We start from the raw sequence: 23,746 nt of genomic DNA on the forward strand, positions 1-23,746 counted from the left end.
ATTTACCACAGATCTCATTTGTTCAAGGAACTCATAGTCACAGTACAGAAAAGAATGCAAGGCCCAGGTCTCTTGCTCAATCAATCCCCTTCTTTCTCCTCTCCTCTACCTTATGACTTGGCTTAAGTCATCTGGCTACAGAGGCCATGGTAATGGCCTCTCCTTCACAAAATATGCTATTGACAAAAGGGAATGCCCTTTAGGAAGCTATCACTAAAACACTCAAATTTGAAAATTCTCCATTTTATTATTATAAATAACATTTAAGCATTAAGACCAGCAAAGGTTGATTTCAGGATTTCTTCTTTCAAGCTATATGCAATTCAATGCCTACCATTTTCATGGGCTTCTATAGGAACTTCATCAATGGCCTGGTCATGGCTGAATTTTAGGTGAAGAAAGATCATTTATAACTTGAATCTTTTAATTTGGCTCAGAAGGCTCTCAAGAACCTGAGGTCCAGGTATGTGTTACACCTGGATCATGAACACCTGGGCATGAATATTCTCTTTGGCATTTATTTCTTCTATAAGTCACTGCTTTCTGCTTCAGGATATGTGGGGGAACAAATCCCTGATTTCTCATTTAGTTCCATCCCTTACTCTACTCTCTTATAGTAGTCCAAGGAAGAGTGAAGAATTTAGATATTTTTTTTTTAAAGGGAAGCTGGTAGAAAAACTATGAACAATATAATTTGGCCCTCAGACTGGACCCGATTCCGAAAACAAGTCTCCTCTTCTGCCCTTCTCCCTTCCCAATGAAATCCAATCATTCATTCTGTAATGCTTTTAGTATCAATAAAACTATAAGCTGTCACAAAAAAAAATCTCATTACCAGAGACAATAAGATAGGAAAATCAGTTCTATTTGTCTTATAGAGTCAATCATCAGAAGGTAATCCCAATTTGTGAAATCCAATCAGTAAGGCAGCAATGATCATACCTGAAAAAAATTGGCCTAGATTACCATTGCCTTTTTCTACCCATTAGTCCATCCTCCTAATTGATCTTTGATTTCAACTTTTGCTCCCAGTTTTCCACATTATGACTTTCTCTCAATTACAAAACACATGACATTTTTCCTTTTACTGAATGTTTCTTAAACAAAAGAAGCTTCATCTCTAAATGGTGACTGTAATTTTTGAGATCAGGGCTGGAAAACCAATGTAAGACAGTCCTTGGGTTCACTGAAAGGTCTCTATATGGCAGGACTAGGAGCCCTCCACAGGCAGCTTGCCTGTTCATTAGGACTCAGTTCTTTTCTTCTGCTCAAACACTGACTGCTTTGTCTGTGGATTAGGCAAAGAAAGAAAGGAAAACCGGGAAAATGGGGAATTGCCAAACAAACCTACAAACTGATAGGCACAATTCAGAAAATCTGGATGACTCCATAACTTCAAAAACAGAGAATGTTTTTTATCTTTTCCTAGTCATTCTCAAATACTGTGGGAAATGGGAAAAAAGAAAAGGAGAATTACGCAAACTTGAAGTGGAGAGATAAATTCCAAATCATGTACTTTCGTGACCTTCTCTCTAGACTAATATATCAACAGGAGGAATTTAAGTGGAATCTTAATCAATAAAATACTAAAAATGAGAGTAACTTAATCATGTAATGAAAGGAAGTAATTATCATCATATGGTTTCCATTTAACTTTTGGAAGCAAATTCATTTTTTGTGAATTTGTTTTATTCTTTCTTATGGCCCATTGTTCTGAAAACTATCGCCTTTTTCTAATCATTTATACAAAAATAACTAAATAGGTTAATTCTGTTATGAAGACCTAAAACATATTTTAAAACCATTTTATTGTTCCTTCATCTCTGCAGCTAGATGATAGCTTGATTCAGTAGTAGATATAGCACTGTTCTTGGAGTCAAGAAGATCTGAATACTAATCTTGCCTGAGATAATTAATGGCTATATACCCTGAAAGCTACAAAACCCCTATCTAGAAAATAGAAATAATAATAGCACTGATCATCCAGAGATATTATGAGACTCAAATGAAATAATTTACATAAAAGGCTTTACAAATCTTAGAATGCTAAGTAAATGTTAAATACTATTAAGATCTTTACTCAACGTTGCCATACCTAACTTCTTATTAGCATAGGTTGCTTAATATGATGCTGTTGGACTAGCTCCGATTTGAGAATCAGATCAGTATTCTAGTTTTTATTGTATAACTGATCAAATCATTACATTCTTATGTGATTAAGTACAGTGGTTGACATATACTTTATTAGATCCATCCTTCCTTCCTTTCTTCTTTTCTTCCTTCCCTCCTTCTCTCATCTTCCTTAATACAAATTTGACGTCAGACACTTACTAACTGTGTGATCCTAGGAAAATCACTTTACCTTGTTTGCCTCAGTTTCCTCATCTATAAAATGAGTTGGAGAAGGAAACACCAAACCATTTTGGTATCTCTGCCAGGAAAAGCTCAGAGGAGTCCCAAAAAATTCAATCTGACTGAAATGATTGAATAACAATAAAAACAACAAAATTCACAAAATAAGAAAGATGGATTTAATATCTCTACTTTGTCAAGATATTTTTGAAGCACTTATTTAGCATCTACTGTACATCAGGCACTATGCTAAATGTTTTACAAATTTTATGTCATTTAGAGCTCATTCTAGATCTTAAAACTGCTTTAACACTAAGCACCTGGCTAAACCTTATTAATTATTAATTGATGAAAAAATGTTTCACTTAAGATGGTTAAAAAAGAATAAGTTGAATTCAGGAATTAAGGCATAAGTAACTGAAGAGAAAATTTCAGGAAAAATTTATGGAAAAGGAGAAGGTAATTGGCAAGGTGAGATCAGTTTTTTGTTTGTTTGTTTGTTTGTTTGTTTTTTAAAGGGCAGTGGAACAAATTGGTGAGTAAAGCAAGTTGACAGAGTAGATTGATTGGTGAGGTTAGCTGGTAAAACCAATAAAGGAGTTGGTTAGTTCAAAAGATGAGGAGGAAGTACATAATAGTATATTTAATGACTTCAAAGGAACCTGATTGTTCTTGCCAAGTTAACCAAGAAGATTAGAAAGATTGTAACAAAGTTTTTAAGGGCTCTAGTTAAGAGCATTTAGAGGAAAAAGAAAAAGTAGGCTTTGAGGAAACTGTATGAGATTGTCATCGATTTCTAGTGTTCTTTTATTTTTGTTAAAGACTATCCGATCTTATTTTTCTTAAACACTTATAGTTAAATCCTGTCCTATATATATATATATTTTAAGTCTCTTTATTCACACTGTGAATACAGTGGACAGCTCTGAGAGCCACAAATAAGTGAATCCTAGAACAAATCCCAACTCCCTACCTCTTTGTAAAAAGTTTTATTTCCCTGGTTTGGGGAAACCAAGACTATAACCCATTCTTATGTTCCTTAACTATGCTTCTAAGGATAGGATTACTATGAACACTGGACTTTAAGTCTTTTCATCAAATTATGAGTCTATATTGATGATTCTTAAGGATAAGCTTAAATGCTCAAATGAATCCATCATCTCTGTGATATGAATGGTCCCTCCAATGAAGTAGCCAATCTAATCCTATACACTATACCTACCCATTCAGTGATTCATGTTTGTGTTTCATGAGTTCACCACAGAGATCAGCCCACCAAATTAGGGGCCTTCCTCTCTTTATGCTAAAATCCTGACTATAGAATTATGCCATTTTCTTATTTTAGTATACATTTCCCTGACAGCATTACTTGCTCTCAGAGGTCCTTATTCTATATGGGGCAGCTTTCTCATGGTAATTATGCACCTGCCCATTGCCCCGTGTAATGCTTATTTAAATTTTTTTCAGATACCCTATGTGACTTTCAGTCACATAATAGCTCCACAATAATATCTTTATTGAAAAAAGATGGACTTTTGTTTCCTTGATCATCAAAGGAATTTGCAGTTTTCCTACAAAACAATGCAGACTGTTTGACTCCCTAGTATCATAATCTCTGTCAAAGTGCCAAATTCATTTTGAATCATTATAACATATATCTATTTCAAGACTGATTTGAGCAACAACTATGTGAAAGGCATAGAAAAGCACATACTGAGTATTTTAGATCATTTATGTTGGACACCTGATCTTGAAGTCTCAAAAACAAATTTGGATAATGAAAAAATGACTAACAATTAAAAGCTATTCCAAAGTGAAATGCGCTATGAGGAGAGGTAGTGTGTCTCTCTTTATTGAAGGTCTTTTTTTTTTTTTTTTTAATTTTTTTTATTTAATAGCCTTTTATTTACAGGATATATACATAGGTAACTTTACAGCATTAACAATTGCCAAACCTCTTGTTCCAATTTTTCACCTCTTACCCCCCCCACCCCCTCCCCTAAATGTCAGGATGACCAGTAGATGTTAAAATATATTAAAATATAACTTAGATACACAATAAGTATAGATGACCAAAACACTATTTTGCTGTACAAAAAGAATCAGACTCTGAATTACTGTACAATTAGCTTGTGAAGGAAATCAAAAATGCAGGTGTGCATAACTATAGGGATTGGGAATTCAATGTAATGGTTTTAGTCATCTCCCAGAGTTCTTTTTCTGGGCATAGCTAGTTCAGTTCATTACTGCTCCATTAGAAATGATTTGGTTGATCGTTGCTGAGGATGGCCTGATCCATCAGAACTGGTCATCATCTAGTATTGTTGTAGAAGTATATAATGATCTCCTGGTCCTGCTCATTTCACTCAGCATCAGTTCGTGTAAGTCTCTCCAGGCCTTTTTGAAATCATCCTGTTGGTCATTTCTTACAGAACAGTAATGTTCCATAATTTTCATATACCACAATTTATTCAGCCATTCTCCAACTGATGGACATCCATTCAGTTTCCAGTTTCTAGCCACTACAAAAGGGCTGCCACAAACATTCGATGCACATACAGGTCCCTTTCCCTTCTTTATAATCTCTTTGGGATATAATCCCAGTAGTAACACTGCTGGATCAAAGGGTATGCACAGTTTGATAACTTTTTGAGCATAGATCCAAACTACTCTCCAAAATGGTTGGATTAGTTCACAACTCCACCAACAATGAATCAATGTCCCAGTTTTCCCACATCCCCTCAACAATCATCATTATTTTTCCTGTCATCTTAGCCAATCGACAGGTGTGTAGTGGTATCTTAGAGTTGTCTTAATTTGCATTTCTCTGATTAATAATGACTTGGAGCATGTTTTCATATGATCTAGAAATAGTTTCAATTTCTTCATCTGAGAATTGTCTGTTCATATCCTTTGACCATTTTTCAATTGGAGAATGGCTTGATTTTTATAAATTAGAGTTAATTCTCTATATATTTTGGAAATGAGGCCTTTATCAGAACCTTTGACTGTAAAAATATTTTCCCAGTTTATTGCTTCCCTTCTAATCTTGTCTGCATTAGTTTTGTTTGTCAAAAACTTTTCAGTTTGGTATAATCGAAATTTTCTATTTTGTGATCAGTACTGATCTCTAGTTCTGCTTTGGTCATAAAGACCTTCCCCTTCCACAGGTCTGAGAGGTAAACTATCCTATGTTCCTCTAATTTATTAATAATTTCATTCTTTATGCCTAGGTCATGAACCCATTTTGACCTTATATTGGTGCACGGTATTAAGTATGGATCAATGCCTAGTTTCTGCCATATTAGTTTCCAATTTTCCCAGCAATTTTTATCAAACAGTAAGTTCTTATCCCAAAAGGTGGGATCTTTGGGTTTGTCAAGAGCTAGGTTGCTATATTTGTTGACTGTTTTATCCCTTGAACCTAATCTATTCCACTGATCAACTAATCTATTCCTTAGCCAATACCAAATAGTTTTGTAGCTGCTGCTCTATAATATAATTTTAGATCTGGTACAGCTAAGCCACTATCATTTGATTTTTTTTCATTAATTCCCTTGAAATTCTTGACCTTTTGTTTTCCATATGAACTTTGTTGTTATTTTTTCTAGGTCATTAAAATAGTTTTTGGAGTCTGATTGGTATAGCCTAAATAAATAGATTAGTTTAGGTAATATTGTCATCTTTATTATATTTGTCGCCCTATCCAAGAGCATTTAATATTTTCAATTGGTTAGATCAGACTTAATTTGTGTGAAAAGTGGTCTGTAATTTTGCTCATAAAGTTTCTGAATTTCCCTTGGCAGATAGATTCCTAAATATTTTATATTATCAGTAGTTACTTTAAATGGAATTTCTCTTTGTAACTCTGACTGTTGGATTTTGTTAGTGATATATAAGAATGCTGATGACTTATGTGGGTTTATTTTATAACCACAACTTTAGCAAAGTTGTGGATTATTTCTAATAACTTTTTAGCAGAATCTCTGGGGTTCTCTAAGTATACCATCATGTCATCAGCAAAGAGTGATAATTTGGCTTCCTCATTGCCTATTCTTATTCCTTTAATCTCGTTCTCAGCTCTTATTGCTATAGCTAGCATTTCTAATGCAATATTAAATAATACGTGATAGTGGGCAACCTTGTTTCACTCCAGATCTTATTAGGAATGGTTGCAGTTTGTCTCCATTACATATGATGCTTACTGATGGTTTTAAATAGATGCTGCTGATTATTTTAAGGAAAAGTCCATTTATTCCTATACTCTCAAGTGTTTTTAATAGGAATGGATGTTGGATTTTATCAAATGCTTTTTCTGCATCTATTGAGATGATCATATGGTTTTTGTTAATTTGGTTATTAACATGGCCAATTATATTGATAGTTTTCCTAATATTGAACCAGCCCTGCATTCCTGGTATAAATCCTACTTGATCATAGGGTATTATCTTGGAGATGATTTTCTGTAGTCTTTTTGCTAATATCTTATTTAAGATTTTAGCATCAATATTCATTAGGGAGATTGGTCTATAATTTTCTTTCTCTGTTTTCAGCCTACCTGGTTTAGGTATCAGTACCATGTCTGTGTCATAGAAGGAATTTGGTAGGACTCCTTCATTCCTATTTTATCAAATAATTTATATAGCATTGGGGCCAATTGTTCTTTAAATGTTTGGTAAAATTCACATGTAAATCCATCTGGTCCTGGGGATTTTTCTTAGGGAGTTGTTTAATTGCCTGTTCTATTTCTTTTTCTGAAATGGGACTATTCAAACAATTACTTCTTCCTCTGTTAGTCTAGGGAAGTCTGTATTTTTGGAGGTAGTCATTCATTTCACTTAGGTTATCAAATTTATTGGCATAAAGTTGAGCAAAATAATTCCTTATTATTTCTCTAATTTCCTCTTCATTGGTGGAAAGTTCTCCCTTTTCATTTTTAAGACTACTAATTTCATTTTCCTCCCTCCTTTTCTAATCAGATTTACCAAAGGCTTATCTATTTTATTGGCTTTTCATAGAACCAACTCTTAGTTTTATTAATTAGTTCAATAGTTTTTTTACTTTCAATATTTTTAATTTCTCCTTTTAATTTTAGAATTTCCAATTTAGTATTTGATTGGGGGTTTTTAATTTGGTCTTTTTTTAGTTTTTTTAGTTGCAAGCCCAATTCATTAATCTTTTCTTTCTCTGTTTTATTCAAGTAAGCCTCTAAGGATATAAAATTCCCTCTTATTACCGCTTTGGCTGCATCCCACAAATTTTGGTATGATGTCTCATCATTGTCATTATCTTGAGTGAAATTATTAATTGTATCTATAATTTGCTGCTTCACCCAATCATTATTTAAGATGAGATTGTTTAGTTTCAATTACTTTTTGGTCTATTTACCCCTAACTTTTTGTTGAATGTAGTTTTTATTGCATCGTGATCTGAAAAGAAAGCATTTACTATTTCTGCTTTCTTGCATTTAATTTTGAGGTCTTTATGTCCTAATATATGGTCAATTTTGAATAGGTTCCATGAACTGCTGAGAAGAAAGTATATTCCTTCTATCTCCATTCAATTTTCTCCAAAGATCCAATATACCTAAATTTTCTAATATTCTATTTACTTCTTTAATTTCTTTCTTATTTGTTTTCTGGTTTGATTTGTCTAATTCTGAGGTGCAAGGTTGAGATCTCCTACTCTTACAGTTTTGTTGTCTATTTCTTCTTGCAACTCTCTTAACTTCTCCTTTAGGAAGTTGAGTGCCATACCACTTGGTGCATATATGTTTAATATTGATATTGCTTCGTTGTTTATGCTCCCTTTAGCAGGATGTAGTTTCCTTCCTTATCTCTTTTAATTAGATCAATTTTTACTTTTGCTTGATCTGAGATAAGGATGGCTACCCCTTTTTTTGACTTCACCTGAAGCATAATAGATTTTGCTCCAGCCTTTTACTTTTACTCTATATGCATCCCCCTGCTTTAGATGTGTTCTTGTAAACAACATATTGTAGGGTTCTGACTTTTGATCCAGTCTGCTATCTGCCTCCTCTTTATGGGGGAGTTCATCCCATTTACATTTACGGTTAGAATTACTAAATCTGTATTTCCTGCCATCCTAATAACCCCAGATTGTGCTTTACTTATTCTTCCCTCCCCCAACCCTCTTTCCCCTTTTAAACTTATGACCCCTCTTGTATCACGATACTTATCCTCTTTATAATCCCTCCCTCCCCCTTTGAGTCTTTCCCCTTCCTTCCCTTATTACTCTTTTTCTTTTCCTTTTCCTCTCCCCCGTTTTAATGAGGCGAGAGAATTTTCTCTAAAACAAATGTCAATTATTTTTTCTTTGAGCCAACTCTGATGAGAGTAAGATTCACACAATGTTCCTCCCCCTCTCTCAATTCCCTCAGATATGATAAGTTTCCTTAGCCTCTTTGTGGGATGTGGTTTCCCTCTTTTATCCCTCCTTCCCACCTTATTCTGCCATCATCCCTTTTCCATATCTACTTCCCTTTTTATGTTATATCAGTACAATCAAATTATACATGTATTCTTTTTGTATATCCACAACAGAAATACAATTCTCAAGAGTTATTTTTACCTTTTCTGCATCTCTTGAGTTCTATTCTTGGAGATCAAATTTTTTGTTTAGTTCTGGTTTTCTTCAGAAACAAATGGAATTCATTTGTTTCATTAAATGTCCATCTTCTTCCCTGGAAGAAAATGCTCAAGCTTAAGCTGGGTAGTTTATTCTTGGCTGCATCTCAAGTTCTTGTGCCTTTCGAATATCATATTCCAGGCCCTTCTTTCCTTTAATGTAGAGGCAGCCAGATCTTGGGTGATCCTTATTGTGGCACCTCGTATTTAAATGGTTTTTTGGCTGCTTGTAAAATTTTTTCCTTAATCTTATAGTTCTGAAATTTTGCCACAATATTCCTTGGGTTTTATTTTAGGGTTTCTTTCAGAAGGTGTTCGATGAATTCTTTCAATGCCTATTTTACCTTCTGATTCTATTACATCTGGGCAGTTCTCTTTGATGATTTCTTGTAAAATAGTATCTAGGCTCTTTTTTTCATCATAGTTTTCAGAAGTCAATAATCCTCAGATTATCTCTCCTAGATCTATTTTCCAAGTCTGTCGTTTTGTGAGTAGATAATTCAGTGGTTTTTCAGTTTGTCATTTTTTTGTTTTTGCTTGACTGATTCTTGCTGTCTCAATGAATCATTAGTTTCAATTTGTTCAGTTCTAATTTTTAAAATTATTTTCTTCAATAGCTTTTTTACTTCTTTCTGTATATGTCCAATTGGTTTTGAATGTATTGTTTTGGTCTGTGGAATTTTTTCCATTTCACTAATTTTTTTTTTTAGTGAATTATTTTCTTTTCAATTCACAGATCCTACTTTCTTCGTGTTCTTTGTCTTTTCCAATTCACAGATCCTACTTTCTTCGAGTTCTTTGTCTTTTCAATTTCACAAATCCTACTTTCTAGTGAATTCTTTATTTTTTCCAATTCACAATTCTTACTTTCCTGAGATTTTTTTACTTTTTCCAATTCGTATTTCAGGAAGTTGTTGCTCTCTTGTAAGGCTTCTCTTTCCTTTCCCCATTTATCTTCTAACTCTCTTTTGAGACTTTTAATGGTCTCTTCTATGAAGCATTATGTAAGGAGGACAGTCTGATGCATTTTTGCTGTTTGAGGTCTCTTCAGGTTTGCTGACCTGCTCTTTTTCTGCATAGAAGCTGTCGATTATTCTTTTCATCTTTTTATTCATGTTTGAAAGCCTTTAGGGTAGGTCTCCTAGGCAAGGGGGTTACCAGCTTCCTCTGCAGAGCAGGGAAAGATGTAAACCGATTTCCGGCTCCGAGGTATGGGAGTGCTCTGGGTGAGAGTTTTCCCTTCCCCCAACAGGAAGTGGATTCAGCACTGGCCGAGCTATTAAACTGCTTAGTAGGGCTGAGTGGATTATCGATTGCCCTGGGCTAGAGACTAAGTGGTGAAAGTGTCACCGCCCCAGGCCGGAGCCTCTTTTGGGACTGTGAGTATTAGCAGCTGACTGCAGAATGCAGACCGCCACAAACTCTGCCCAGCGTCTCTGCCTGATGCAAATCGGCCCTGGAAAAGCTCTATGGCCCCAAGCCGAGCTCCCACTCGCCAGATTGAGGCTAACCGGGCTGCGTCCTCCTGCCGTGCAGGATCACAACTGCCCCAAGGAGAAGCCCCGTACTGCGGGTTGGGTCTGCGCGCTTGTGCTGAGATCTGTGCCTTCACCCTCGGTTTTCGACTCTCCTCGGAACCTAATTTCTCTCCCCGTCTGCGCCGATCTCCTCCCTGGCCCTGGAACCAACCTTTTTTGGTGAGACTGCAGATTTTCTTCGGCCGGTGAGTTGTTCTACTTCTTATCTTTACGAATTGTAGCAGTCAAGACTATTTTTGAGGCTCGATATAATATTGATAAAGAGGGTAAGAGAAGAGCTTAGAAAGTCGCGTGTGACTTCTCCGCCATCTTGGCCCCTCTATTGAAGGTCTTCAAGCAAAGGCTACACATGGATTTACCTTTTTCTGTATCTTCAGTACCTCACACATAATAACTGTTTAATAAATGTTTGTTGATTGCACAGGAGGTTATTTTTCCACTCTGATTTGGATTCCTTAAAACACCATTTATATTGCACTTTAAGATTTGCAAAGCACTTAACACAATAATCAATACTCAATAAACATTTATTAAGGAAGAAGAAGAAGGAGGAGGAGGAGGAGGAGGAGGAGGAGAAAGAAAGGAAAGAAAGAAAATGAAAGATATTCTCTGCCCTCAAGGAATTTGAAATTTGAAAAAAAACTGAAAATTAGAGGGTACCAGAAGATAGCCTTAGGGGCATTGAAGAGAAAACAGAAAAAATTTAAAAAGTACTGTTGAATGATGTCTTAATTTATTATCACAACAATTTTGTGAAATAGATACTATTATTATGCTAATTTTACATAAGAAGAAACTGAGGCAGGCTGCAATTAAGAGACTTGCCCAGGGTCAAAGAACTAGTCTATGTACAAGGAAGGGTTTGAGTTCATTCTAATACAATTATTTTGTGATATGACAACTTTTTTCTTTTTTTTCCTTTATATTTTCTCAGTTCAAGAATTCAACTGTAATAATGGTAATTTTAATGGTAGGTATATCATTTTTTAAAAAAGAAATACTGAGTGAAAAACCATGAACACATGGTCTATTTACATATTTCCATTTATTTAATGCTAATTAGCTAAGGACTCGTGCTAACCAAAAGGTTTGCTTATGCCTGGACACAATCCTATTCATTTAAAAATTCTAAAAATATGTTATTTTCAATCTGAAGATTTATTTTATTCTACTTTAGCTTCAAAATTTTAAATGCAGTGGTTACTGAGTAAATGCACAAGATTTACTAATTCACCTTTCATAATTTATTACCAAACTTTAACATGGTATGACATTCTCTATAAAGTAATAGGATAACAGGAAGTGTCTTTGATTAAAATAATGGAATTAAATAGAACCTTAATACTTGGAATCTGCAGTGCCATAAAATCCTCAAATCATACTCCAAAAGTATTAAAAGATAGTTAACACATTGAAAGGCAAAATATATCAATTAATTTGTATGCCTCAAAATTACTCTGTAGAAAAGGTACTATTCTTTTTCCTATTTTATAGATAAGAAATTGTGCCTCTGAGGTGAGTAACTAATCCTCAGTCACGTAGCAACTGTCAGAAGGAAGATCTGAACATGTCTTCCTGACAAGTGCAGAACTCTATCAACGACCCTCAGGCTATCCATCAATGAGTAAGGTATAATAAAGTTTTCCTTTAATTTAGCCATTGACAAGCTAAATTTTGCCCTAAGATACTATGTTATTGATTAAATCTTCAAGAACTGGAAGCAGCTAGTGCTGCTACCACAATATACCAATTGAATTTATTATGTTAGAACTACTTAGTACCTTTCTTCTGAAGAGTTCAAAAGATAAAATCACTTCTATTCTAGAGATTTCAATCTTAAAGCTATGAAATTTGTGTTGTGTGATTTTTTTTTAAGAGAAACAGAAATCAGTGCTGACTCGGCTTTAAATACACACACACACACACACACACACACACATATATAATATATATATATATATATATATATACATATATATATATATAATGCAAATGTGCAAAAAAAAAAAAAAAAGAAAAAAACATGGCTTTTAGCTGCATCACTGACATTTACCAGATGCACTTTTTAAATTTGGAAAATATTCTATGTGGCAACCTTTAAATTGTTTCTGTGACACTAAGACAATGATTTCATGTCAGATCTCATAGACACAAAACAATTGGAATGTCTGTGGTCAACTGATACATTTCTGAAAAATCATAATTTACTTGAAGGAAAGTAAAGTGTACTCATTAGAACAATAAGCTGCTATTTTGTTATTATTCTTTTTTAAAAAAAAAATTTTAACATTCACTTAAGATATAGTTTTTTCAATTCCAAATTCTTTCTTCCTCTAGCCACTATCCAATAGGGAAAGTGGGAAAGTACCCATTATACACTGAAGTCATGCAAAACATATTTCGATATTATCCTACAATTATTCTTTAATATTTAGCATTCTGGGAACTATGTTCCAAAGTGAAGAAAAGGACTGCTTTTTATAATTAAATAAGACACGTGATAAAAATTCACTGAAACCACTTTTGAGGTAACTCCATAATAGACAGGACACATGAGGATGATAATGCTATTACTAATGATAATAACGACTCACATTTATGTACCTCTTTAAAATTTGCCAAGTCATTCATATATATATATATATATATATATATATATATATATATATATACATATATACATACATACATATTTACATGTGTTATCTAATTTGATCTCATTTTTGCAGGATACAATGTTGTACAAATTAACTGGAACAAAGAAAAAACTAAATGTATTGACTTATTTTTAAGACAATATTTTGATTTTCCTCAATTACAATTTTTTAACCTTTTTAAAAGTTTTGAGTTCCAAATTATATGCTTCTTTTTCCCCCTTCTCTTCCTCCTCCCTGAGACAGTAAGCAATCTGATATACGTTTACATGTGCAATTTTGTATATTAGTTATTTTGTGGAAGAAACTTATACAAAATAAAAGAAAAAAAGTGAAAAATAGCATGCTTTGATTTGTATTCAGATATCATCAGTTATTTCTCTGGAGGCAGATAGCATTTTTCATCATGAATCCTTTAGATTTATCTTGGATCATTGTATTGCTAAGAATAGCTAAGTCATTCACAGTTGTTTGTTGGACAATATTGCTGTTACCATGTACAGTGTTCCCCTGATGCTGTTCATTTCATTCTGTATCAATTCACATAAGTCTAAATTTTTGTGAAATCATCCAGTTTATCACTTCTTATAGAACAATAATATCTCATTGCATTTATATACCACAACTTGTTCAGCCATTCCTAATTGCTCCATATTCCCTCAACTTCCAATTCTTTGTTCCCACAGAACTATTTGTTTTTCATATAAATGTGTTTCATACCCCCCCCTTTTTTTTAATCTTTTGGGGATACAGATTTAGTTGTGGTATTGCTGGATCACAACGTATGAGCAGTTGGATAGTCCTTTGGACATAGTTTCAAAATGCTCTCCAGAATTGATCAGTTCACAACTCCACAAACAGTACATTAGTGGTTTGCTTGTGTTTTTGTTTGTCTGTTTGTTTGTTTTTCCCCCCATATCCCTTCCAGTATTTGTCATTTCCCTTTTTTTTTTTTTGTCATATTAGTCGATAAGATAGGTGCAGGGTAGTATCTTGGGGGTATTTTAAATTATATTACTCTAATCAATTTGATTTAGAGCACTTTAAGTAACTATAGATAGCTTTGATTTCTTTATCTGAAACCTGCCTGTTCATATCCTTTGACAATTTATCAATTGGGGAATAACTTGTATTCTTATAATTTTGACTCTGTTCTTTATATTTGAAAAATGAGGCCTTTGTAAGAGACACTTGATTTGCCAAAAAAAAAAAACAAACCCAAAAAACAAAAAACAAAAACCCACAATCTTACAACTTTAGAAAATTTTCATATTGAATGTCATCTTTCTGGTGAAATCTCATTTTAAGTGATTAAGCATTGAGTTTACAATAATTTGATAGATATTTTTTAATTTCTCATTATAAAATCATAATGTTTGACTATTAAGCATTTCTTTGATCAACAAACCATTTTTAAAAAATAATTCTGGCCTTAATTATAACTGATCAGTTTTAAATGAGGTTTAAATCCGAAGATTTTCCAAGCCATTGAAGCACATTTGTCTCCTTCTTTTGATTAAATTCATCAATTTTTCATAACTTGTAGCATAGTTTATTTACTCCATTTCCATTTAGAAATTTCTCTACCTACAGAACAATTTTTCTACTCAGTATATCAATCTATTTATAAGAGTTAATCTCTTCTTCAACAGGGACAAGAACAACAAAATTGTGTGTGTGTGTGTGTGTGGTCATTTTACAGTCTAATGAAGATGCCATGTTATATAGATCCATCTGGAATCTTGCAATGATTTTTACCTTTGAAAAAAAAAGTGAATTTCATCAATATAAATTACCATATTTAATTCATTGGTATTCCATCCTTCTTGTCTATAGTAAGATTTTTTTCCTTCATAACAACAGTTAGTGCTTTGTTGGGCAGTTATTTTGCTATTCTTTTGACTTATAGAAGCTAGTACCATTATATAGAAGAATCAATAACAAACCTTTCAGCTGCTAGGTTCTTTTGAAAGTCATTTTTTATTTTCTGTAGATTCATTGTTCTGCATCAGTAGGTTTCAGTTATTGGTGTTTTTCATTTTAGACTATTTTACTGTATTCACCAAAATTTTTCATACTTTACTGTGAATCATTCTGTTTCTGTGTGCACTTGAAGGGTTCTTGAAGCAATTAACTTCCTTGTACCAGTAGGCACTGCAATATCTTTAACGGTCAATAATGTGTGCTCTGTCAAAGCTATAACTTTTGTTTGCTTCTTTAAAGAAATATCTATTTAAAACTTCACAATTAAAAATCTAATAGAGATTTTAATGAAAAATGTATATGAAACCTATTACTCAACTAACAGAGAACTAACAAAAAAGATGGAAGAAGAAACTAATCAATTTGGTTTCATGTCATCATCATAAATACTAATCAGTGTAGTGTTAGTATAAGCAAATATTTAACCCTACTGCCATAAAAAATGAAATAATATTAAAATAAGTACTTGCCCCAAGTAATTCACATACATAATCATATCATGAAAAATTTTGTGGATGAGCAAACTTGTTATAAAACAGTTTAAATACTTGTCCATGATCATACAGCTAATAAATATTTCATCTAAGATTTGAACCTAGGTTTTCCTGATTGCAAGTAACAATTACTTCATACTACCATGGTTTGACAGATACTTCATCCTATTTCCAATTGATTCGTATTTCATCTGTTGTTAGGGTTTTTTGTTTTTTTGTTTTTTGTTTTTTTTTTTGGTTTACATTTTGAAAGTTTTTCATTCTATGTATTTGAAAGACTGAAACTATTTCATAAAGTCAGATTAGTTGAATACATTGTTTCTAAATTTTATGAATCAATGGTTTATCTAAAAAAGTTTTTTAAGGTTCTCTTTTAATGATTCTTCAGTTCCATCACAGTTAATTTGTTGAAATAACAAGAATATTTTGAAGTTTGATTTTATTATGGACTTGCCAATTTATAAGGAACGTGGGTATCTAATCAGAACACCCAAGTTCAAATCCAGCCTCAGATATTTATGTTTGTGTGACTCTGGACAAATCACTCAAAATTCTGGTTGCCTGATTCCTTATCTGTAAAATAGGTATAGTAATATTCTTTACCTCATAAGGTTATTATGAGGCTCAAATGAAATAATATTTTAAGGCACTTTGCACAGAGGTTCTTCATAAATGCTTGTTTCCTTCTTTTCCTCCTTTAATTCTACTCATATAATCATATCATTTTGGGTATCTAAGAGATGCTAAATTGGGACAGCTAAGTGAAACAGTAGAGACAGCCTTGGGCCTGAAGTCAGGAAGATGAATCTTTCTGAGTTCAAATCTAGCCTCAGACTCTTACTAGATGTGTGACTAGATAAGTTGCTTAAATCTGTTTGCCTCAGTTTCCTTATTTACAAAATGGAGTAGGAAATGGCAAACCACTTCAGTTACTTTGCCAACAAATGCCCTCAAATGGATTCACTACCTGCAATGAAGTGCTAAAGTTTCCACTATCTTATTACATAGTCTTTACCAATCAATATAATTTAAGCTTTTGTGAATAATCATTCTATAACTTCTAGTGGCAATGACCCTGATCCTGAATAGGTATCCTAGTCTCTTCAGTTTTTGTAAATAAGTCCACAAGCCTCAATCATTTGTTTGATGCTTTGTTTGTCAAAATTTTTGTTGGATGAGTTCGTGTAGATATTTCTGTGTGTGCCTTTTAGTTCTACTCTTGAATCTTATCTCTCTTATAAATTCTCTTTAGACATAAACTACTTTCAGTTATATTCAACACATTCAGTAGCATATACCTGCTGTCATCCTCTACTATTGTGTTTTGAATTTAAATTAAGATACTTTTGTTTCTTTCAAAACAAACTTCTATAAGCTTTTAACTTCTTCATCATGTGCTCTGAGAATATGTCATTCTTCCTCATCATTAGCATTAGAATTATTATTATCTGAGAAATAGGGATAATAACTTCTTTACTTCCCTCATTCTATTTTTGTAAGGCTCTAATGAAGCAAGATATGTGAAGTATTTTCTAAAGGTATTATGTAAATGAGGCAAAATCATTATTCTTTGTGTAACTTTCTAATATTAAGCATGCAACTATCTTTTTACAATGAACATAACATATTTGGTTGATCAGAAAGATGAACTTTTTAAAACTTGGAAAATTACCAATATTTGAAGGAAATAATCATCAGAATTTAAATTTGAAAGATTTTTGAGTACAGCATAAGGAAAAAGAGTACTGGACTTGTAAACTGAAGACATGGACTCAAAACTCCTTTCTGCTAGTTAGCTTAATGACCTTTGGCAAATAAATCAGTTCTCTATGTTTGTGTTTTTCATCTGCAAAATGACTGCATTGGATTGGATGACCTTTAATGTTCCTTTTATTTCTTAATCATACAAACATATGATTTCATAGATTTGGGTGTCTATTCCCATGAAACAAATGAGAACCTATATGTACTTCCAATTCTTGAATTTTAGAGGCTAAAAAAAATTCTCCACCTGAGTGCATACATTCTTATGATTATCCTCTCTGAATTTAACTAGGCTATTTATTGAACTTAAACTAACACTCAATTAACTGCCAGATTCATACTATGTACCCTCGCATCACATTCAGACTTAAAGCAGATTACACCATGTTGGCATAAATTTCAATAATCCAGAATATCCTCCAATTCACCAGAGGGAATTAGAGAAGGATTTTTGTATAAAGATATTTGACTGAGAAATTTTCCTCTCTCTGTAGAAGTTTAGGGAACTTTTATATTCTATTCTGAGTTGAATTCTTGAATAGAATGTCACATAAAAAATTAGCAATAATAATGATAACAATCATAATTGTGACAATAATTTACTTTTATGTTGTCTTATAGTTGCAAAGAAATTTACATGTATTGTGATTTGATCCTTACAACAACATTTGAGAGGCAAGTAGCATTATTCTCATTTTATAGATCAGGAAAATGGGTTATAAAGAGAAAATGACTTACCCACGGTATCTCAGCTAGTAAGTCACAAAGGACAACTGAAACCATTATTATATAATTCTAAGACTTTTCACTACATTATGGTTCTAATTTAAAAAGTAGAACATGCAAGAAGAATCAAAACACAAATATATTTCATAGCCCAACCTTGATTATGAAGGTCAAAACAAACCCAATAATATTTGTATTAGACAACTATCAAAATAAAAAACACTGAGTAAAGACCAAGTAAGAAAATAATTTCTCTTTGATTATTTTGCTTTTTAACTTTCAAAATTCATATAACCCTCACTTTAACAGGGCAACTGGACAGCTAGATGACACAGCAGATACAGTACTGGGCCTGGCATGAGGAAGACTTCTCTTCCTGAGTTTAAAGCTGGCCTCAGACATCTTTGACAAATGAACTAAAAAAGGAAATAGTAAATTACTCCAGCATTTTTGCTAAGTATCTTTCTTAAATGAAGTCAGAAAGAATTGGACACAGATAAAATGACTGAAAAACAACATGACATTTGTCTTCTCCATCAAACAAAAATTTAAAATAAATATTTTGGATATCTCAAAAAAGATGATGGTAACTCAAGTGATGGATTTTTCAGTTTAGCAACTTCAGGAAAAACTTATCCTTTGAAATTCACTGGCTAAGCATCATAGTTAAATTTTGGCCATAGAAAACTTACAAGTACTATAATGTGAGGGATTGAGAGATTGTAAGAGATATTAGTGGATTACCTATACCAATAAAAAAATCACAGGATTATGAGATTTTGAAGTTCAATTAAGCTACTTAGGAGACTTCATGGTTTTGACAATGGAAACATTCTGAATTATTTCAAATTTACAGTATTATCACAACTAAAAAAATAAAGATTTTCATTGAAGAATGTTTATTTTGTAATAATATCCTGATTTTTTAACTGATCATACTCCTCATCCAACTAAATAAAACTTCAAGGTATAGAGTGTTTTGAGATTTTGTACAATCAGTGTACTATAACATGTAAGTGATTATTTCCTGCAATTATATTTTCATAATCTTATTATAGCAATACTTTTAAAGGAAACAAAAATTCTTGCATCAGAGTCATTTCCAGGCAACAAAGAATCACTTCTCTGATATCAATCCTTGTGGTAGTCATCAAAATTCCTGGTCTGGAATCAAAATTAACTTTATTACAATTATAATGTTTTAGGAAATTCTAAATAATTTAGGAGTGGGAAGTTATAACCATATGAAAACAAATCCAGTAGGGGATGTAAAAGCAGGAAAATTGAATTGAATTATATTGAATTAAATTGCTATTTGTCGATTCAATGCTTTAATATAAATCTTTGAGTTGTTATATGAATTAAAACTTCATATTGCTGCTTGAAACCAAAGCTTAACAAAGAAAAGTTAGAGCAGAGGAGAGAAAAAGGAAAGGAAAAAAATCTTTAAGATGTTCAAAAGTAGATTTTCTCATAGTAAAAACAAACACCCCGTGATGAGTTAATGCTAAGGGTAAAAAAATTATGTTTCTGCCTGTCACTATATTTCATTATCTACTATTTATTACTGATGATTTGGCATTTCATAAGTTCCTTAACTAAAGGCAAAGAATTATTCCTAAATACTTTACTAAATACATGTAAAAAATGCAATTTTTTTTACAGTAGAACTACTATGAGCAATTCCTAATGACAAAGATCAGAAGGAAAGCAGAGAAATAAATATCTCATACCGAATATTTGAGAATATTTGAGAAATCTGAAGGTAGTTCACTGGTCTGCCTTCACAATCTCATGCAATATTTGAAATTATTGCAAACTAATTTATCCACACTTTCAAATAAGGGGCTGGAAAACATGTGAAGCAAATCCTACTGACCTTTTTTTGCTAAGGAGTTGTTTGGTTCATATTTCTCAATTAGCACTTGGACTTGTTCCTGTTTTAATGGTGGATAAAGGATTTCATTCAGTCGGGGATCTCGTTGCTTTAAATTGATAAACTCCATCATTTGATCAACAGTAAGATATGGTCTACTCTTGGCACCACTAAAAATAAGTAAAAGAAAAAAAAGAAATTACATTGTTTTTTGGTAACATATTTAATCAACCAAAAAGAATTTATTAAGTACTCATAAACGCAAGTCACTGCTTAAATAGCATCACAGAGAAAACCTATCTAGATCTTATAAGATCAAAGTGCTTTTGCAAAAGATAAAAATGGTCACATTGCCCCAACTAATTTTTGTTTATGTTTCAAATTATAATTGTTCATTGTAGACATTGTTTAATGTAATTAGAACTGATTTGGCATGCCTGAGGAAAATACCAACCACTGGCAAGGGCAAAAAATACCTAGGAGTTCATGATCCCATAAAGCCAAAAGGGAATACTTCAAGGAGGAAAAAATATATATAGGTATGGTTTACACAATACAGTTAAAGTTCTAGCTGAATCACCAACTTCCCATATCCAGCTTATTTCCGTAAGGATGTATCTATTTATGGCAACTGAAAAAGTGAGCAAATTCTGTCATGTATTTCCTCTTCTCACAAGGGGAATTATAAACATCATCTCCTTTAGGACAGCAATTGTATTTGATATAAATAATCTTCTCAATACTACAAGAACTAATTCCATAACATGTACCCTATGGGCACTCCTGAAATGTTTGATGGTAAGAAATTACAAAAATAAAAGTAATCAGGTGCACCAAGAATGTAATGATATCAATCATAATCATAAGTACCAAACACATTCCCTTTGTGATTTCACAGTTATACTTTCCATCTTTTTCAATTAATTTATTTGTTGACTTCAATATCAGATAAAATGTAAAGGTGCTATTTTCTTACTTTTAAATAGGTTGCTTTTCTTATATATTTTCTCTTTAAAATGAATATGTGAGTTTATTACTGATGTAATAAAAGATGAAGAATTTCTGTGATATTAATAGATCCTATCTAATCCAGTGAATTTTACTTATTCACTGTTTCACTAAGATAAAGTTGCTATTCTTTGAAAAATGATCTAGAATTTTTTTTTATTATTATAGCTTTTTATTTAGAAGATATACGCATGGGTAATTTTTCAGCATTGACAACTGCAAAATCTTTTGTTCCTATTTTTCCCCCTCATTCCCTCCACCTCCTCCTCCAGATGGCAGATTGACCAATACATGTTAAATATGTTAAAGTATAAGTTAGATACAATATATGTATACATGAATGATCTAGAATTCAAGGGAGGAGTGGGATGGGATAATCTGATGCTTTCATAGGGTACTTTTTAAAAAGGCAGGTAACAAGATTTAGGAAGAAGGAGGTAATATATTTGTGGAATACCCAATCAGATGTAAGACTCCTGGAAATTGGGAAATTTGAGTCCTGGAACATTCTCCTCGGAGCTTCAATTCCTCCTTTATCAGAGGTATGGGGAAAGGCCAGTTTAGAGGAAAGTATCTACTAAAAAAGAGGCAATCACCTCCTACTATTAATAGAACAATGTAATTCAGTCCTCTTGGTTTAAAAATGAGGGAATTAATGTTGCGACTAAGTCACATATATGCTTAGTGACTCAGATGAGACCTGTAGCCACTTAAGAATATTTCCAATCCACCATTCATTCTCTTGCATTACTTCTTCTTTCCCTCTACGTTGCTAAAACCAAATATGGTTATATGAGAAAAATGCAATCCTTATAAGTACTAATTTATGTTAGGTAGCAAAAACCTCTGCCCACTTAAACTAATGGATATTACTATGGGAAAATAGTATGTGATCAATTAATGAATAGCTGGGTGATTTTTCTAAACTCAGATACCCAATCTAGCATTATTAAATGAGAAAAAAAGCAAATTTAAAAGAATCCCTTACAATTCAGAAAAGATGTTATCAATTTCAGGTCGAGGGCAAAGGTTGTTTAAGAAAACTCTATATACTTCTGGAGTGAAGTCTTCTTGAGGTATTGAATCATTCTGAGAAAGAAAAAAAAAAAGAAACAAATCAAAACATAAGAATTCTTTTTAAAGCCAGCATTAACATGATGAATATATCTGTGGAACAAATTATTCATTTTATCCTGTGCATTACTGAGAGTAAGACTCTCCCTCATTAGCCACTGGATAAATGTAGCTACTACTAGAATAAGATATGTTCACCAAAGAATTGAAGGGTATAGCAGACACATCAATAGCAATATGAAAATATATACTCAAATCTAATTGTACATAAAGTTTGGAAAATTCACTACAGATATTGTTTGATCAACTAAATTTTATAAATAATAAAATACTTTCCCACTGAATACTTTTGACCTTGATTGTTTAGAAAATAAGTAGTTAATGTAGGAAACAGTTTTCATAATTTATTTCATTGTTTTTCTATGTTACCATGCAAACCGGAAACAGGCATTCAAGCTTTTGTTAATAGGAAGAGCATTTTTTCATAACCTTTCCTGTTTCAGGTACATGTGTTATGTTTGTTTTCATTTTCAAGTCAGTCTAATTGGGAAGACAGAATTCCTTCCCCTTATATTCATATCAGTTTTGAAATATGCATTATTTTAGAATAGCTAAACATATATCATTAAATCATTCTTAATGCATTGCCTGAAAGTGATAACAGAAAGTCTAATCCAATACAGAAGCTCAATAGATATTCATTGAATAAATGAAATACTTAGAAACCAACTTTTTCTCCAGATGATATCATAGGGAAGAAAAGAACATTTTATTTTTTTGCTATAGAAAAGTCTGAAGAATTGTATTCAATCACATAAAAAGCTATAAAGAAAAGACACGTCAAGGACCATTACGTCTTAGATAATTGAAGACCAATTTTGAAATCATGAAATTAGAAATTTAAACCAAAGATATATGAAAGATACACTTGAGACCATCAAATCACCTTACTGACCTATTTCATTACACATAAAATGACAAAGATAATTAAAACCTTCTATTCTTTATAATTATTAAAATTTTCCATCCAATTGGTTTATAAAATCTTCATTTATCATTGTTGATCTCTCAATCATTTAGCTAATTGGTGTAGAAATTGCCTTACAGATAGATGATATAATTTCACACCTTTCTTCTTTGAGCACTGCTAAATGAAGTGCACAGTTTATTCAATAATTTTTCTAGAGCAATCTTGCACAAGAGATAGTATATCTAGCAAGGCTTTCTTCTTCTTTGTTTACCATTTTGTCAATCAAGTGAGGGTTTTTAAAGAATAGAAGAAAATTTAGAATGTTTATAGATAGCAAAGATTAAACTAATTTTGGGAGAGACTAAAGAGACATATAGAAAACGTCATATAGATACAAAGACAGAGGTAGAAGAGGCAACAAAGGCAAGACATTGATAATGGTGATGGTGAAGAAGACAATGAATTTGATAGTGGAGAAGCAATAATCTGACAGGAGTGAGAAAGCATGAGATTGAGGGTGCACATAGAAGACCTAGTACAATGTTATCTTTTTTATCATAGACTAGAAGAAAGATAGAAAGAAGAATGATATGAGGAAGCTTTTATTTGTAAAGTGTAACAGAGAAGATAGATGTTGACAATTTAGCTGTATTTTTTCAT

At 32.5% G+C, this 23,746-nt stretch overlaps 1 protein-coding gene across 3 annotated transcripts in view; it reads right to left on the minus strand.

The window, feature by feature from the left end:
* PLCB1 (phospholipase C beta 1) overlaps positions 1–23,746 on the minus strand; it is an 831,921-nt gene that overhangs the window by 247,621 nt on the left and 560,554 nt on the right. For all 3 annotated transcript variants that reach the window (XM_031951118.1, XM_031951120.1, XM_031951119.1), the window contains 2 exons: positions 22,031–22,131; positions 20,038–20,204 (listed from right to left, as the gene is read on the minus strand). In XM_031951118.1, coding sequence (XP_031806978.1) covers positions 20,038–20,204; positions 22,031–22,131 — 268 coding nt within the window. The remainder of the gene's footprint in view (positions 1–20,037; positions 20,205–22,030; positions 22,132–23,746) is intronic.

This window comes from Sarcophilus harrisii, chromosome 2, assembly GCF_902635505.1.
Source record: "Sarcophilus harrisii chromosome 2, mSarHar1.11, whole genome shotgun sequence".
NCBI lineage: Eukaryota > Metazoa > Chordata > Mammalia > Dasyuromorphia > Dasyuridae > Sarcophilus > Sarcophilus harrisii.